General features: G+C 39.1%; 1 protein-coding gene across 4 annotated transcripts in view; it reads right to left on the bottom strand.

Moving 5' to 3' along the window:
- The window catches only part of NRG3 (neuregulin 3), a 1,127,062-nt gene that overhangs the window by 606,431 nt on the left and 502,427 nt on the right, over nucleotides 1–18,204 (bottom strand). For all 4 annotated transcript variants that reach the window (XM_080640875.1, XM_080640877.1, XM_080640876.1 and 1 more), the window contains exon 2: nucleotides 16,086–16,215. In XM_080640875.1, coding sequence (XP_080497001.1) covers nucleotides 16,086–16,215 — 130 coding nt within the window. The remainder of the gene's footprint in view (nucleotides 1–16,085; nucleotides 16,216–18,204) is intronic.

The following is an 18,204-nucleotide window of genomic DNA, read 5'->3' as shown; positions in this document are numbered from 1 at the left end:
AATTAAGTGAGTGCTATAAAAAACATATGTTAAACCGTAAATTCTGAGAATATATTTAGTAGCCTGGCAAATGCATTCAATTGGTGAAAAATATTTATAAAAGAGAAAAAGAGATAAACAAATTTTATGTGTATAATAAAATTATGAGACAAATGGACAATGTCCTGAGTTATGAAAAATTAGAGATGACTGCCCAAGTTGTCAAAAGTCTATTCTATTGAAAGAGGTCCTGATACATTCATTTATTGGTAAAATATTTTAGAATGTAAAGCAATCTTAATATGATGTTTCACAAATTGCTCTGAAATTTAGGAAATAAATGGAGCCTTTTAAAATTATTCTGTGAAATAAAAGTAAAACTAATATCTAATGTAAAAGAGCTTTAATACAAAATTAATCCTGACCAATTTCACTAATGAATATTAAATTAAAATCTTAAGTACATTATTAGTGGTTAGAATTAAACAATAGGATTAGGTTTATCCTATGAATACAATGATACTTCTATGCAGGAAAAACTATCAGTCTAATAACCATATGAATAGCTTAATGAGGATAAAGCTTTCCATTAGATGTATTTTGATAAAAAGGTCTAGCACCAATTTTATCCATAGCAAATGAATGAACAATTGAAAATGTTAGACAAACTCTTTAGAGTCTGACACAAAATAATGATACCTTTAATACGCTTTATCTTATTTAATATTGGTTTGAACTGAAGAAGTTCCTGTCTAGTAAGGACTAGGAATGAGGTTATTCTCTCTGATTCCCAGAATTATACTTAAAATACAAACAAACAAAAAACTCTCACTCAAAAGCCCAACGTAGAGAAGGCAGGAGAGAATGTTCCACTCCCACTATCTGAAAACCCAATATCAGCTTAGTCCTAGCTGCATGTGGAGCCTGGCTGTCCACTACCCTCCACCTCCTCCTTGGGAGCTCACCTTTGGAGCTCTTGGTGCCCATCCCTGCTGTGAATCTCAAGATCACTCTGCTCTTCCCAGACAAGTCCCCTTCACACTGAACTTGGACTTGGATTGGTATAATATGGATTCTTGATCTTGTCTCCTAAAGAATATTGAGCTCCTTATATTATACTGTTTCATTCTTCTCTAGAATTTTACATCCCAAGGGGACTGGGAAGGAGCAGGCTAGTGAACACACACACACACACACACACACACACACACACACCAATTACCTTCATCCTACAGAACTGTGGGTGCATCTTCAAAATCAAGAGGGTCTGCTTAACTAAAATAATGGTTGCTACAAGGCAACTTATTATGTCTGCCTATACAGAGAATGAACCGACAGCGTCTATGAATGAATATATATATGTAATAAATGCATAAGACCTACTGAATCAGAATCTGGATTTAAAAAAGATTTCTTTGGGTGAGTACTTGGACATGGCAGTCTGAAAGCACGCATTGGCGAGTAACAGGTTTGCTTTGTGCCCCCTTCTCTGTAACAGACATGCCCTCCTCAATTTAGCATTTCATTTTCATACTTCAAAAGACAGGACAGCTATGTTTTCTTCTGCAAAAGACTGCTCTTTCTGAAATCCTCCTACTCCTCACTGGGAGAAATGCAGTCAATGCAGTCAAATGCAGCATTTTCTGACATAGGTGAAAATGTGATAGGTCACTGTTCTCCAGCTGATTTTAAAACTGGAAGTGACCTGCAGAATTAGCTGCAATCACGCTCTTTCACAAGGGAAAAATTAAGGCCCACAGAAGCTGATATCACCAAATGTCATATGGCTAGGAAGCAGCAAAGCCTCGATTTAGAACATCATTTTTGAGAAATCAGAGATGTCCTTTTGAAAATTTAGTCTTCCATTGTAAAATGTGCTTAACATTTTGTCATCTTTACACATAATGACTTCCTTAGTTTGAAAATTATATATACAGTTTTCAAAATTATGTAGACACATGAGCCTCAGATGAGTGATCTTGGATGGACAAAATTCCTGGGGTGATGTGAATATTGGCAACCTTTCACATTTCTCTGAATGTTGTGGAGAACTTGTTCCCCCGACATAAAACTTCTACTTCTTGGGAAGAATACTAAATGTCCAGCCTAAACTTATGGATTGAAGATGTGGAATATAACGTCCTCCCCTGATATAACAGAACATCGATGAGACATTTGCCTTATAACACCGCTGTGGATGAGATGGGCACAGGACCAGCGGACAAAGTCATGTTGCAGGTACCAGGGATTCTTTGCTGGCAGATTCGTGAGCTAATGAGACAACTAGTAGAGAAAAATAAGGGTTTGCAAAAGCTTCACAAACATATTCTCAAGCACGGGCAGAAAATCTTGCTCAGACGTAATTACGGAGCTGCTTGTGGGTAGACGAGATTTCCTAGTGGCAGAATTATGAAAAGAAGGCTGGGATGGGGATAGGGGCTCATTGTGTGCTGAAAACATGATTCAGTTCCTCACTGCTCCGAGTGAGGGCTGTGGCCCAGCAGCACAGGCACCATCCGGAACGTTGTCAGAAATACAGAACCCCAGGCCTCAACCCAGACCTACTGCACATGAATCCGCAGTTGAACAAAATCTCCAAGGGACTCCCCCTCATTCACATTTGAGAAACACTACTCTCCTTCACAGTTTCCCAATCTTGGGTGCCATCTTAAGACCAGATCAGAGGCTTTGGAGGAGGACCCTGGGAATATATTTTTAACCATCGCCTTCAGTGATTCTTATAATAAAGAAAGTTTGAAAAGGTTGAAAGATCAAGAAAGAGCTTGATAGACAAACAGAACTGAGATTGGTGCTGGATGGATGTTCTTGAATCAGCTACCTGCCCTCTTACAGCTTCTTTCTGGACATCAAATGGGGACAGTGCATTCCTTTGCAGATTGGATATGAGGACTAGCTAGGCAGCCATAAAACAGTGTATAAAGCGTCGAAACTTCTGTCTTGCTTTTAGTAGGTGTGAAATAGAATATGGCAATTGGCATTTGTGTTGCCTCCCACTTAGCATCTCAAATTTTGCCCTCTGAAAAATGGGGTGGTAGGTATTGTCTAGGGTTCTTTTCACATACAAAATTTATTTTTGCTGAGTAGGTGGCAGATTCCAGAAGCAAAGATGAACTCACAGCCTGGCAGAAGAGTCAGGTAGGTGAATGGGAATATACAATAGAAACAAACTTTACACACAAATGAATCATTTCATACCTCCAGATAATGTTTTGGCTAGCCTGTTAGAAGAGATCAAAGCTGCTATTTAATATCATTAAAGTAATTATGATATCATTCGTATATGCTAACCCAGGGAATAGCTTTCCAGAGCCCTGAAATAAAACCTTGTCACAGCGTAAGGCTTCCTCGTGGCTTTAATTGTGCCTCGAAATTAGCCCAGGAGAACACCCCACACCAGCAAAACTATGAGCTTATTTAAGGTAGCTGCTTTGTCAGCGTATCCTTTCTGCTAGTTCTTTCCAACCTGAAGTTTCCTCACTCTCAACTGTCCTATTATTAGCCTCTGTTTTATAACTGCTGGAGAATGGTCCCCTCCAGCAGTGGAACCCCCCCCCCCCCCCCCCCGCCACAGACACCCCTCCCTCCTGAGGCTCAGAGCTGAGAGCTCCTAATTGAATTTCTGCCCTTCAGGAGCACAGGGTCATTGGGATCAGTGTGCTGTCAAAGGACTGCAGGGAGGCCGGCGAGTCATGCTGGCCTCCTGCCATCATTTCAGTATCTGTACCCCCACCTTGGAGCACCCCTCTGCCTGAAGCCGGGGATCTGTTTATTTAATGTAGTCCTTGGTTGAAAGAGCTCATTTCCCTGATGTTAGCTCGAACTTTAACTGCGTGTCTGGTGTGTTTAAATGAGAAAGTAGTCTAAGGAACTAAAAAGCCAGCTTGTTTTAGGAACTCTTACGACCTTCCTTTCTCGGGTTTCTTCTGTACATATGTGTCACTTTATAAGCCAACATGCCAAAATGCTGCCTGAGCCATTGAGGGTAAGCCCTCAATATTTAACTTACTTTCATCTGAGCATCATGGCAGCTCTGCTAGAGAAAGAAAGATATTTTAGTTGGGAATATGTAGGACATTTTGCTTGAACATGCCAATAAGTATCTCTAATGTAGCTCCCATACATTCTCCCTGAATAATTTAACAATGGCTGATGGTCAAGATATCCTTCAATGGATGTTTAAATTCTTAGAAAGATTTGAGCACTGGAAAATCATTTCTTATACCTAAGATGTTAATAACTTACTTATAGATTATAGCTATTAACTGATTTTTCATGTATTTCATGTGTGTATATAAAATCATAGATTAATCTGGGTAAAGAAAAAGAATCTTGATTTCATATTTTAATCAATGTGACACTTACTAGGTTTGAAAAACCACACTCTTATCTGCTCTTTCCACTCAGCATTAAAATTCAGAGTTTGAGGGAATGGAATAAAAAATGTCATTGTGTCCCCATATTTCTGAGAACCATTGGGACACAAGAGAGGCAATAATTCAGAGAATAAGTGACCAGTGCCATAAAGAATTTATGATATGAAACTGATTATTTTTAATTGCATCTAAAATAATTTTGAAATTTCCTTTCTGGAGTGTGAAGGGAATGTTCTTCCATAGCAGCTTAATTCTCCATGCCTTTGTTGGAAAAGGGAGTGCAGGCTTCAAAATGAGAAATGAGGAGGCTCTTATCTTTCCAAATGCAAATTTATTTTTATTTGAAATTAAAAGGGTTTATTAAAAATAATCTGAAGCACCTAACCCCCCAGGACAGCAGAAAACATGCACAGAAACATTCATAAGATTATGCTATTGAGAGATTATTTTAAGCAATTAAAAAGCAAGTTTCTTCCTCTCACAAGCTCTGACTGGCTTCAGGACCTTGGGATTTTGGAATCTTCTATGCAGACATGAGCTATGTACATATAGATCATATAGATTGGATGATACAAATCACAGACCTTGCCACATTAAATTGAACTAGAAAATGCTCATCTCCAACCCTCTCTTATGAGGTTTGTTTAGAACATTTATCACTATATTCCTACCATCTTTCACTGGACCTGGAACATTGAATATGCTTAATAAATGGTGGCATAATGATGGAAACAATGTACACAATTGACATTTATTCTTAGTGTAGGCAGAATAGGACTAAACATACATTCTATACTGCTCACATATGACATGTATAAACACATTCTATATCATTCACATGAGATATTAGTGATATAGAATATGTTATTCACCAAACCATGTTTAATGCTTTCATTTATTTCCTGTTTCTTTTAAAAATTTTATTCTTAATCTCTCATTTGAGAAAAAGTGCCAAGGCAGTTCTACATGTAAATACACTGGATGAAGGCATTCCCTCAAAGTTCTCCAATTTAAGAAGGACCCCTCCCGTCCCCAGTGTGGCTCTGGTGCCCAGTGATTGTCAGGGTTTGTCCAACATGGAACCCCATCTTGCTAGATCATGTTGCCTTCCCCATGTTCCCAAAAGCAAATTTCCTACAGAAAGGAACCATCTTTCCTTGTTTACCATTGAACCTCCATGTCCTGATGATGTCAGGTATTTAAGAAGTATACCATATATATGTGTGTGTGCACATGTGTGTACATAGGGCTATTTTTTCTTATCCTGATATTCATAAAACCATCAAAATAACTGTTATCATTTTTAAAAATACAGAATTGTAGAGATGTACTCCAAGATAAAATTCAGAAATGCTATCCTCAGTTTCTTTCTATGAGACAAGGAGGGCTTGATCCTCTTGTCACATTCTTGTGAAACTTATATTAAGAAGTTAATATAAATAAGATATATAAATTCAATGTTTTATTTTCAAGCAGTTGGAATTTCAGGATTCCTGGATAACTGGGATTTTAGGAGAGAGAGATTGGGATTGGTAGGTGGAGAAGTCAAGTATGTAGACCTTAGAGTCATCCTGCATAGTCTGAGTCCTGGCTCCACTGCTATGTAACCTGAGCAGTGACCTTGGCCTCATCAGTTACACCAAGCACCTCAAACTCGTGGCCCACAACGAATATTTTTGCGGCCCAGCCAATATAACGGTATATAAAAAATGTTTTAATAAAAATTTCATGACCTAATTTTTACAATATCCTGTTATACATAATTATAATAACGAACTACAACGTTTGCTAATGACTGATTACTATAATCGTGTTGCATTCATTTCCCTTACATGCCTTACGCACAGGCACACCATTTCCCTCCACTAATACTAGCAGTGAGTATTTTAGCAGCCCATTGCCATGTCGTTAGTCTTGTACTGATTTGTTTGGTGTGCACAACTGGAAATATTTCCCTTTCAGAGAACAAGAAAAATAGGTTTATTTGCATTACGCTTATTAATTTGTGCAGTTATTCAGTGTCTGGTAAGTTAATGTTCAAGAAAAAATAATAATTTTTATTAAAATGTTCCATTATTTTATGTTAACGATGACTCATTTATTTTAGTCCTTTGTATTCACCATGTCTCTATCATAGTAGCCCTACTATGAAATTGAAGCCTTTGTTTTTTTGCAGCCCACATAAACTTAAACATTGTTTATTTGACCCTTGTTAGCCTTTGAGTTTGACATGCTTGATTTACACCGTACACCTCCCTCCTAGGCTCGCTGTGGGGCCCCTCACACAAGAGCAGCATGTGGGCAGGGCCTAGGCTTATTGCTTCAGCTGGACCTGCTAATGCCGTCCACTCAGGGAGGATCCTTTATCTGAGGTACACTGACAGTGTGCTTTGCTCCTTAAATCCTATTTTACATTTGTCTTTAAAATGCTCAGACCAAAGTGAAGTGGAAAGAAATGCCATCTTTAGGAGGTGGAAATGCTGCCCATGATCTAAAACTTAGGCTAGAACAAGAGTCCTCTCCTTAGTAGAGGGCAGACTGCACAAGGGTGTTGCAAATTCCCTGGTCGCCTCAGGAGATTGGACAGAACATCCAGCCATCTCTGTCCTGTTCCAGAAGGTTTCCCTGGACTGTTTGCCAGAGAAGCCTGCACAGCAAGGCTGTGGTACCACGGTTAATGCTGCTCACATCTACCCGTACAGATAGAGCATCTCTAGCTTAAAGCATATTTATGGAGATGCTTTTCATTTTAAACCAAACCTGGTTAGGTCATCCATGTCCACTTAAACCTCTGCCTCCCAGGCATATCCACTTAATCCTCTGCCTGTGCTGTGGCCCCAGGCTGCTCCAGCCGTTAGGGACTGTGAGCGCAGGCAGGAAGCGGTGCTGGGAAGCATATACAGGGGCTGCTGTGGAGGGTACACCGAAGGGTCCTCAGCCAGAATAGCCTGAACTCTACAAGGGGGCGAGAGGTTTTTCTGCATGTTCCTCTCTTCAGGATTGTCCACAAGGATCCCCTTAACAAAAGGTGGCTTCTGGTTCCTTTTTTTTCTCCTAAATTTACTGCCTGAATAACTGCAATGACCCTTGATTCTGAAAAGTGTTCTTGCCCGTGACTAGGCATTATTGTGTTGTAAAATAATTTCTCTGGGTCAGTTTTCTCTAACTCCTGCTGTGGGTCTAAACTGAACCCTGTGTGCTGGGGCACTGGAGTGCCCATCTAGAAGCCCTGGCACAAATCAACTGACCTGTGAACAGCTGTGCAGATAAAACAGCAACATACACACCAGACACGTGTTGTACCCCACATACTCCACAAGATTCACTACCTGTTCATACCAGACAGGTACTCGTTATTACATCAGTCCTCACAAGGATCCTCACATGAGTAATATAATTTCCCCATTAAAACAGACAAGAAAACAGATTCACAGAGACATTGATGAAGTAGGAAATGAAAAACATTTTTTCTCTTAAAGCTATATTCAACAAGAAGAAAATCTTTGAAAATCAAGACTTGGCTGCAGAATTGAAGGAATAATAGAACGTTGCTAATTTGTCAGAGTATCAAAATTAGCAGTAAGAAGGCTAACCCCTCAGAAAATACATAGGAATCCCTTGGCAGGCCCTGTCTGCCCCTTTTAAACCACAGTCTCCTCTTAATTAAGTAGGCAGACATTATACTCAGTTTCTCCCAGGGGGCTCCAGCAAACATTCTCTGGCTTGGTTTCCATGTGAGTGGAAGGGAGGAAGAAGAAGGGTCTATCATATACATAATGCCAGTTTGCATTTGGAGTTTTCTATATGCTGCTGTTTTCAATTCTTACACTCATCTTTTAAGGCTGACTTTTTAAAAATCCTCACCCGAGAATATTTTTTTCCATTGATTTTTATTTTATTTTTTTAATTTTAATTTTTATTAAGGTATTATATTTGTACATATCTTACCATTGCCCCCCCCCACTCCCATACATGCCCTCACCCCCCAATGTTTTGCATCAGTTGGTTATTCTTATATGCATGCATATAAGTCCTTCAGTTGATCTCTTATTTCCCCCACCTCTCCCTAACCTTCCCGCTGTAATTTGACAGTCTGTTTGATGCTTTACTGCCTCTGTATCTATCATTTTGTTCATCAGTTTATAATGTTTTTTATTATCCACAAATAAGTGGGATCATGTGGTATTTTTCTTTCATTGACTGGCTTATTTCACTTAGCATAATGTTCTCCAATTTCATCCAGGTTGCTACAAATGGTAAGAATTCCTTCTTTTTTATTTCCATTGATTTTTAGAGTGTGGAAGGGTGGGAGGAAGGGGAAAGAGAGAAACATCGATGTGAGAGAGACACATCCATCTGTTACCTCATGCAACTGGTGCCAGGGATCAAACCCACAACTCATGTATGTGCCCTTGACCGGGAATGGAAATGAGATACTTCAGTGGGCAGGCCAACACTTTAACCACTTAGAAACACCGGCCAGGCAATTTTCTTTTTTTTATAAAGAACTGAAGTTTCTGGTTAAATGACTTGCTAAAAAATTCACACAGCCAGTAGAAAGCTGAGCAAAGCTGTTAACTCAGATCTCTCCATCCTGAACGCCCACGTTTGCCTCATGTACCTCTTACCCTGTCCTATAAGGGAGCTATTTAGAAAAACAAATTTATGTCAATTCTTTTTTTTCTTCAATTTTTGATAGAACAAAATACCTAAATCATAATAACCACCTCAAAAAATACCATTTTATGCTTCAACTAGAGCTACCAAACAACTTAGAAACACATAAAAATAAGCTAAAAATCTTTGGCTATTAGCTAAAAGATGTTATTATTCTTTATAATAATGTGCTTTCCTGGTATTTTGCATGATATTTAAGTAACCCTTTAAAAACACCAGTTCCAGCCCTGGCTGGGTGGCTCAGTTGATTGAGCACTGTCCCATACACCAAAACAGTGGTCGGCAAACTGTGGCTTGTGAGCTACATGTGGCTCCCGAGCCGAGCCGCGGGTTGCTGCTCTGTTGACTAATGAGTTTGCCGATCACTGGGATAGGGGCTTAATCACAAGGAACAACAACAGCCTGTAATTATTGGAATCGAGAGTCTAGGTCAGTGGTCGGCAAGCTCATTAGTCAACAGAACGGCAAACTGTGGCTCGCGAGCTGCATGTGGCTTGCGAGCCGCAGTTTGCCAACCACTGCACCAAAAGGTTGCAGGTTAGATCCCTGGTCAGGGTGTACAGGGAAGGTCAATATTTCTTTCTTACATCAATCTTTCTGTCTTCCTGTCTCTTTCCCTTCCTCCCTCTCTCAAAACAAAAAATCAATGAGAAATATCTTCCAGTAAAGATAAAAAAACAAAACCCCAACTCCAGTTCAATCAAACAAATTACACCAGAAGAAGCAAACCAGTGCCTAAGTGCCATCAAGTTGCAAAATTAAGTACATTGTATTGTTGTTCTTTGTTTGCTTTTTAAGCTAATGAGACAATTTTGACAAACTTCATCCATGGAAAAGAGCGAGTCGAATGGTTATAACTTGGCTCATTTCTTCTTGTCAAATGCAATCAGCAGACAGCCCGTTATGAACGTGGCTATTGCGAATTATTCAAATTACATCTGGGCTCTGGCAAATATTCTCAGGAACATTCATCCGATGAAGCTGAAAATCTGTCTAAGGTTCCTCCCCCTGTGACTCAATCCCATTCTGCGGGGCCGCTGCCTGGGTTTACAGATGGCTCAGCCTCCATCCTGCCCTGTCAATGGAGTTCAGGGAAATGTGCCAAAACTCCATTTCCATTCTGACTTGCTTCAACCACACAGTCATTAGCTGCTCTCTGAGCACTTAGGGGAACCATTTGATAAAAAGGACCCTTGCAGATAAAGAGCTTCAGAGACAAGAACAAGCTAAAGGAGTTCATCACCACCAAACTAGGATTACATGAAATGCTGAAAGGTGTTCTTTAAGAAGAGGAAGAAGAAGAAAAAGGTAAAGATAAAAATTATGAACAACAAAATTACAACAAATACATACCTACCAACAAGTGAATCTAAAAATCAAATGAATGGAAAATCTGATGAACAGAATGGACTGATGAATATAATAGAATCAGGGACATAGAAAGGGTGTGGACGACGATTCTCAGGGGGAAGGGGGTGTGAGGGGTGCGGGAAGAGATTGGACAAAAATCTTACACCTATTGAAGACAGTGGCGGGGGTAAGGGCATGGGATGGGGTGGGGAATCAGGTGGAGGGGAGCTATGGGGGAAAAAAAAGAGGAACATCTGTAATAATCTGAACAATGAAGATTTATTTTTAAAAAAATTGACCCTCGCTGGGTGGGAGAGCTAAGGGACTTCCAAAGTGATAGCGCAAAGCACTGAGAGGGATGGCCTACAATTTCATCCACTAAATCACAGGGGTATGGTCAACTTGCACACAGTCAACGCTCTTAAAATGGAAGCTTTGATTTTAAAGCTCACTCAAGCAGAGCACAACTCAGTAAGGACAGTGACTCCTTGGGGGACTCTGCTCACCTTTCAGTGGTTCCCCCCTCTCACGGTTCCTCCCAGCATTTCCACAGATTGCTGCCCAGGCCCTCAGCCCCTTTATGGAGGCACTGACTCAGGGAAAGGTTGCTAGTGGACGGCTTTCCTCTTTCTCTAGCAGTTCCATATTTCAACTGATTCAAGCATCTTCAAGTGAATTGCTTGATTGATTTCCAAAATGAATACTACAGGTCAAATTCAGCTCAAATGCTATCCTTTCCAAAGCTTTGAAAATCCATTTTTGCAGCAAGGATGGTAAAACATTTAATGAACTTCAATTCAGACGAGACACATCCTTTTCACTTAAATTTGGCCTTGAAGCACATTGGCCCACTAAGATGCCTAGCAATCTTTTCAGTTACAATGGTTGCCTCTTTGACTCTAGTAAAATATATTACAGGTAGCACCATTTCCCAATTTCTTAAAACAGCATAAATAAGTATATTAGAGAACATCCTGCTGCGATTCAGAATATTTTGATTCGAGGAGTTTCTAGGGAATTGCTTTCTTTCTCTATCCAGCTTCACTTATGTAGGATGTATCTGCCTATTTTTATGTTTCAAAATATGTGAAATTAGTATTGAAAAGAATTATTATAAAGTATAAATAAAGAGTACAAATGAATAATTAAAAGAAGAGACAGACACACTCAAATATACTAGGCAGTGTTATATCTGAAAGGGCTTAATGGAAAGTTCTCTTAGCTTAAAAAAAGTGAATTATAATGACCTCGATTTAACAGAGACAGGGACACTATCTATCTTTCTTAGTGGAAAGGTGAGAAGCAGGGGCCAAGCTTCTTAACCAGGAGTTACATAAATGAAATATATGTGCAAGGTAGAGATCTTACAAAATTCATCAAAATCAAAGAAAAATATAGTTGTAAATCCTAATAGCATTTTCATTTATCTATTTTTCATAATTTGGTCAATTATTATATGTTCAACTTTGCAATTTAATAACCTGATTTGAATCCAAGACATGAAATAATAAACATTTTCATGTCCTTAAAACAGTTTAAATTGTCCAGATATCTGAATTCCGGATTTTCTTTTTCTATTACAAATAAACCTGTGTTGAACATCTTTACAAATAAATCTACATATGAGCCTTTTAAGAGAAATTCTTAGAAACAAAAAAGATTTTGAAACATTATCTGCAGAGGATATTTAACAATATGCACTTCCTCACATAGTGACTATGTTTCTACTCAACTCTCACCAGAGTATTTGCTTTTTCAAATAATTAAATGTGTGCTAACCAAACAAAAAGATTAATTTGCATGTCTTTGTGAGGCTGAGTCTTTTTCATGTTTATTGGTTATTTGTATTCCTTTTTAAGGGAAGAGTATGTTCTTCTCTTTGTCCATTTTCCTGTTGTTGAGGGTAAAATTGAGTGTCACTCTTATTCATCTATGTGACTTTTCAAAATAATTACCTGCCATATTTGTTGTACAGTTTACTGATCATGTACCTGTATTTTAATTTCATTTCTGATTTACAATATTCATATCAAAAACAATGTGTCAATGTTGTGACAATGCTATTCCTTTTTAGTTCAAGAAGCCCTTACAATTGCTGGCATAAATAAATATGTAATTTGTTAACCATTTCCATTAAGACTTTATTTATTAATTAATTATATAAACTTACAAATTCATTAAGAACAACTATTGGTACAGGGAAAGAGGTAAAAATCCTATTTTGATTGGCTGTAACTGATAGTCAACCAAATTTGCCTCATGATCAGTTTCTCAGTTTTCCTTCGATTTATGAATTTCCCCTTATTCTATATGAAGTTTCACTATAGGCCATGTTCTCTTTCTATTAATCAGTCAGCCAATGGTCTATGATTTCATAGTATATTTTAAATTCAGCAAGATCAAGTTTGCCTGTTTACTTATTATTCTTTAAAATCCCTGTGTCTAGTTTTTTAGAATCTTTGCATTCCTCTGAAATGTTCATTAATTTGCTCTATAATTTCTAATTATTCATAATATAAATGGATTTTTGAAAGATCTAAAAATACACTAAAGAGAGAAATAATAAATAGAAACACATGAAACCTCTCTTATCTCAAGGTTGGCACTGTTAACATTTTTGTGCATTTCTTTCACAATCTCTATCAGGGATGATCTGGGGAGTTTTGCTACGATTCTTCCGTGGCTAGTAAACAGAAAAGTGTTAAAGTATGATCAAAATTATGATGTAGGAAAAAATGTTTGATTCAGCTTATCATAGGATTGCAATTTATTCTTAAAATACTAGAAAACATAACCAATTTCTCTCAGATGTGAATGTCTAATCTTTGAGACAGAAAAAGTAAACAAGTTAATGAGCTAGATTCACTCACACCCTTTTCTATTGTTGCTCTGATATATTACATCCTGTTTAATTTCACTGGAAACATAATCCAGTTAGTAATGTATCCTAAAGATATCCCAGTAGCATGCCAGTCATGCGGAACACTTTCTCTGGTTTTATTTCCTAATGATGAAGAATTTCACTTGCTCCAAGTACATTACAAAATATAGTGCCATTTAATTCCTAAGTTCATTTCTGTATGTATTTATTCAACAGTGTCTTGGTGATAGGAAGTGCTCAATAAACATTTGTCAAATGGAGAAGAATGAATGAAACACACCACTTAAATAGAGTGCTGTACAAAATGGCACATTATTAATGACAACATTGGAAGTCCTAGAAGTGGCTGATGTAGGAAGAAATGTAAGCCTTTATTCACAGCCAAGTCTAGGAGATGAATAGCGGGCACATGCGATGTGTGATTTATTCATATGCACAAGTAGGAGATTTATAGGTCGCTATTAAGCTACTCGAGTTCCGACTCAGTTTTAGGCTGCTCTTTTGTCATGATTAGCTATGTTGTGACTATGTTAAATAACAGGTTGAATGTGATGAAATATGCGAAATGATTTAACAGATTTTACATATACATTGTTCCAGCTAAGCCCTGGCTGTATGTCTGCTTGCATTTAAACAATTAGACTCATGCACATATACAAAAGCAAAAGCTATTTTATCTGGACCTGAGATCCATTGTCATAGAGTGAGCTGTGACTCCCAATTCATCCATATGTTGAAGTCCTAACCTCCAGACCTAGAATGTGACCATATTTGGAGAAAGGGTTTTTATAGAGGTAAAGTTAAAATAGGGTCACTAAGTTAAAATAGGGAGTGGGCGCTGATCCAATATGACTGCTATCCTTATAAGAACAAATCTGAATACAGACATGCACAGACTGAAGAAAAAGAGAAGACACAGGGGACAGTCAGCCATCTATAAGTCAAAAAGAGGGCGTGAAGGGCGCCCTTCTTCCACAGCCTCAAAAGGAAACACCACCAACACCTTGACCTCAGACTTCTGATTTCTGGACTGTGAGAAAATAGATTCTGGTTATTTAAGCCACCCAATCTGTAGTGCTTTGTTACAACAGCCTAGCAAATTGTGTCCATGAATTAACAGACAATATAATGAGGAAGAATGTTGAGAAAGAATAAGACATCTTTCAACATCTCAGCTTTAGAAAAAAATGAGTCATACCAGCCAGCATACTGTCATTGGGGTCAAACACCATCAGAAAAGTTGCTGCTCCAGGTGAGACCTCTGACTTACACACCCCATCATTAAAACATTAGGAATTGAAACTCAACTGATTTCACCACCCACTCCCACACTGTGATCCCTAGGACTGGCAAAGGTAGCTTGTGTATCTGTAAGAGTGTGCAAGCTTGTCATGCTTTCGAAGAGTAGCTCATTGTTGGCTTTGCCCCTGAGGTTTCCAAGTCACCTGTGTGTCTCCTATCTGTGTCCCTGCTGACATAACAAATGTAACAAGAGGAGAGGAATGCCAGGAGGAGCCATTCCCAATCCCTTCACCCCCAACCGAGGGTCACAGAGAACAGTAAAAGGGTATACATTTTATGAACCCGGTACGTGTAATGGCACTGCACAAGGCACAGGAATGCCTCCATGGCAAGGTGAGAAGGTCACAGTCGTTAACCTGACATAGGATGCGCAGTAGCGTTTACAGAGACTTGCCACTATCATCGCTCAGCTCTTCCAAACCTGGGACCGGCCCACTGTGGCAGCTCATCGCCCTGGAGCGAGGCTGGCCCTGGGCGCCAGGCAAGTTTCACTGACACGTTCTAAGTTCGCAACTCTTCCATGCATTTCTCTGTGTCATCTTAATAAAACAACATGGAGTCAAGTTTTATAATAGCAACAGAGAGAGAAAAGTCATAATTTTCCATGCTTCATGACTCAGAATAATTAATTTAATAACTGTGTCATGTGAGAAGAGTAAAGAAAGAGGAGAGGGGTGTGGATATATATGATCACTGAAGCATAAACAACTGCAAAAAAAACAAATTGCCGGGAGAGGACTGGAAGTAAAGCTCGCTGGGAAATATTTTTCAGATGCTAATTGGATTCTTCTATGGAGCCTTAAAGCAGCAGGGTCCGCAGGTGCACTGTTCATCTCCACTTGTTTTTATTTTTAGCAGTTACATAACCTCATGTCTCTAAAAACCCAATTAAACACCTTCCTGATCTCTACTGAGAATTTCCCCTAAGTAATTCTCTACCTAGGCCTCTGCAACAGAAGGGCGATTCCATTTACAACCGCCTGCTGGAGAGCGTTTCATCACCAGAGGTGTTGAAAATGTATTGAAATGAATAAACGGGGGAGAAGCAAAGGAAGACGCCGTTTTCCTGGACACAGTTACAGTCTCTGGGGTTTGGTCCACAGCAAACACTGAGAAGCCAGGAGGTCTCAGATGAGCGGTTCTCTTTGTCCTGCCACAGTCCGTATGTTTCCAAGAAGGAATTCCTCCAAGTGGGAGCACATGTGCCTAAGACCCACACCAAAAACACAGGCCGCTAAAGTGAGTGAACCATTATTCCTATCAGGTTGGTAGTCCTTAAAGCAAATCACCCTTTATGTAATCAGGTAAAACTCAAATCTTGTCTACTTTCATTCAGTTTTATCTTCCTCAAATACAACCTTCTCCTATGAAGACTCTTGATTCCACCATTCGAACAGCCAGACTGTAGGCATCTCATTGGATATTCAAGGGGCTGCACCTCCCCTCCCACCGCCAGGCCTCTCAGAGGGCCTGCCCTCGGGCCAGGGGCCGCAATGGCTTACCGACAGTGTTTGTGGGATCCAGTGAGGGTTTCGATCACGAAGCACTCGCCGTCATTGAGACAGTAGGCCAGGTCCTTGTCTCGGCAGGGCTTGAAGTGCTCGGACCGCTCAGTGGCATATGTGGTCGTGTCTGTAAGGGAAGCACACAGAGCGGTGTGGTCAGTGGTGCGTTCTGACACCCCCGGCTCCTGTCACTGGCCTGAATCTCCGCATGGAGGCCCTCTCCTGGCACTGACCTTGGGAACGCTAGACAGACCGGATGACACCTCCCCTGTATTGAAAAAAATGCTATTGGATGTGACCTCCTCCAAATTCATATAGTGAAACTTAATTCCCATGTAATGGTATTAGGAAGCGAGGGCCTTTGGCAGAGATTAGGTCATGACTAGATCTCCAAGACCTGCTTTGCCCATTCAGTCCAGTGAAGACACAGCGAGAACACGACCTTCTATGAACCAGGAACTTCCCTTGACCTTGGACTTCCCAGTCTCCAGGACTATGATAAATAAATTTCTGTTGTTCATTGTAAGTAACCTGTCTTTGGTATTGTTATAGCAGCCCGGACAGACTTAGACAACCACTGCATCGGATTGCCTTATTTCTCCATCAGATTTTAACAACTGGGATCACTGGAAACAAGCCTTATCTGAGGATGCATTGGCCGTGAAAACTGAATGACCCTTCAAACTCCTCCAATCTGCTCTCATTAATTTCAGTTTTAACAAACACATTATATGCGGGACTGAAACAATGTCCCCCTTCCATTTAGTGTTGCCAAATGTCATCAAACATCTGATCAGTGTCTATTATGACTGTTTGTGGAAACCATTGTCAGTTTCTGTGAGGTTTTTTTGATTGTTTATTTTTGTTTTTCAGTTATAGCTGTAATTGGCTAATAGCCAAGCCAATTATCCTTTCACTTTATCTTTTTGTTATGTAATTAAAATGCAAATGTTCCAAATTCTAAAACAGAATCTTTAATGTGAAATTTTTTTCTGGTGATTATTTAACAGAACCAAATTATTGCCATTTTTTTTAGCATTATCTTAAACATGCACTTTTAAATCATAATTACTTACATTTTTTTTTCAACTAAGCAACACATCTACATCTACTTCCTAAACACAAAACTAGCCATAAGTATGTGCTGTCGGCTAGACACAGACTCTATTATCACGTGTAGACATTCTAGTTTCACGTTTTCAGCAACAAGTGTATTAGCACTAATCTCACATTCGGAAAAATATATTTTAAAAGTCAAAGATGAAAAATGATTCGGCCTTTGAGCTCTTTTAATGTCCTTTTCACAGACCTACATTAACACTAATATTCAACAGCACAGACAATTGTACCTGCTTACTCACTGGAGGTTACAATGAGCCATTCCTGGCCATCTCCACACTGAGGGGGCAGAGATTGTCCTAAAAGGAGATTTACTCATGTCCTTTAACATTTAAAACTCCTCTGGGAGCCCCATTCCCATAGGAATAACTCAAAATCCCTTAGCAGAGCAAGGAAAGACACAGGTAATGTGGAATTTTGCCTGTCTAATCTCATCTTCTTGCACCCTAAAACACACTACTTAATTTCTATTATTTTATTTCCCTAAATACCAGGAACTATCATACTGTTCCGTCTTCTAGACCATCTTTTACTTTGCTGGAAGAACCAAGAAATCCTTCAGAGCGCTCGTCATTTTCCCCTCTAGCACCTTTTATCGCTGGCATCATTGTGTTTAATGCTACAAGCAACCATTTGTTCACATTTGTTTCTTTAGTCTGTGAGTTCCTTGAGGCCAGACTGAGCCTGAGCCTTAATCAGAGCTGGTTCTCAGTAAAAACATTTTCAGTAAATGTGATCACTCTAACATCACCAACAGTTTAAATGCCATGATGAAAAATATGATCGTTACAATCATATGAACATTAATGCACATCCTACAACAAAATGTTAGATATAATTTCACATTAATGTTATCATTTTAGTATACTCATTTTAACATTGATGAATATTGAAAAAATAAATATTACCTTCAGATTCAGACAGATGGTCACTCATATACTACTCATATTCCATGAGTATTGAAGAACCCACTTCTAATACCCTTTCTTGGTGATAC

The sequence above is a fragment of the Plecotus auritus genome, assembly GCF_963455305.1.
Source record: "Plecotus auritus genome assembly, chromosome: 9".
NCBI classification, from domain to species: Eukaryota; Metazoa; Chordata; class Mammalia; order Chiroptera; family Vespertilionidae; genus Plecotus; species Plecotus auritus.
Note: the sequence above shows the minus strand (reverse complement) of the source record. Positions and strands in the feature narration are given on the sequence as shown.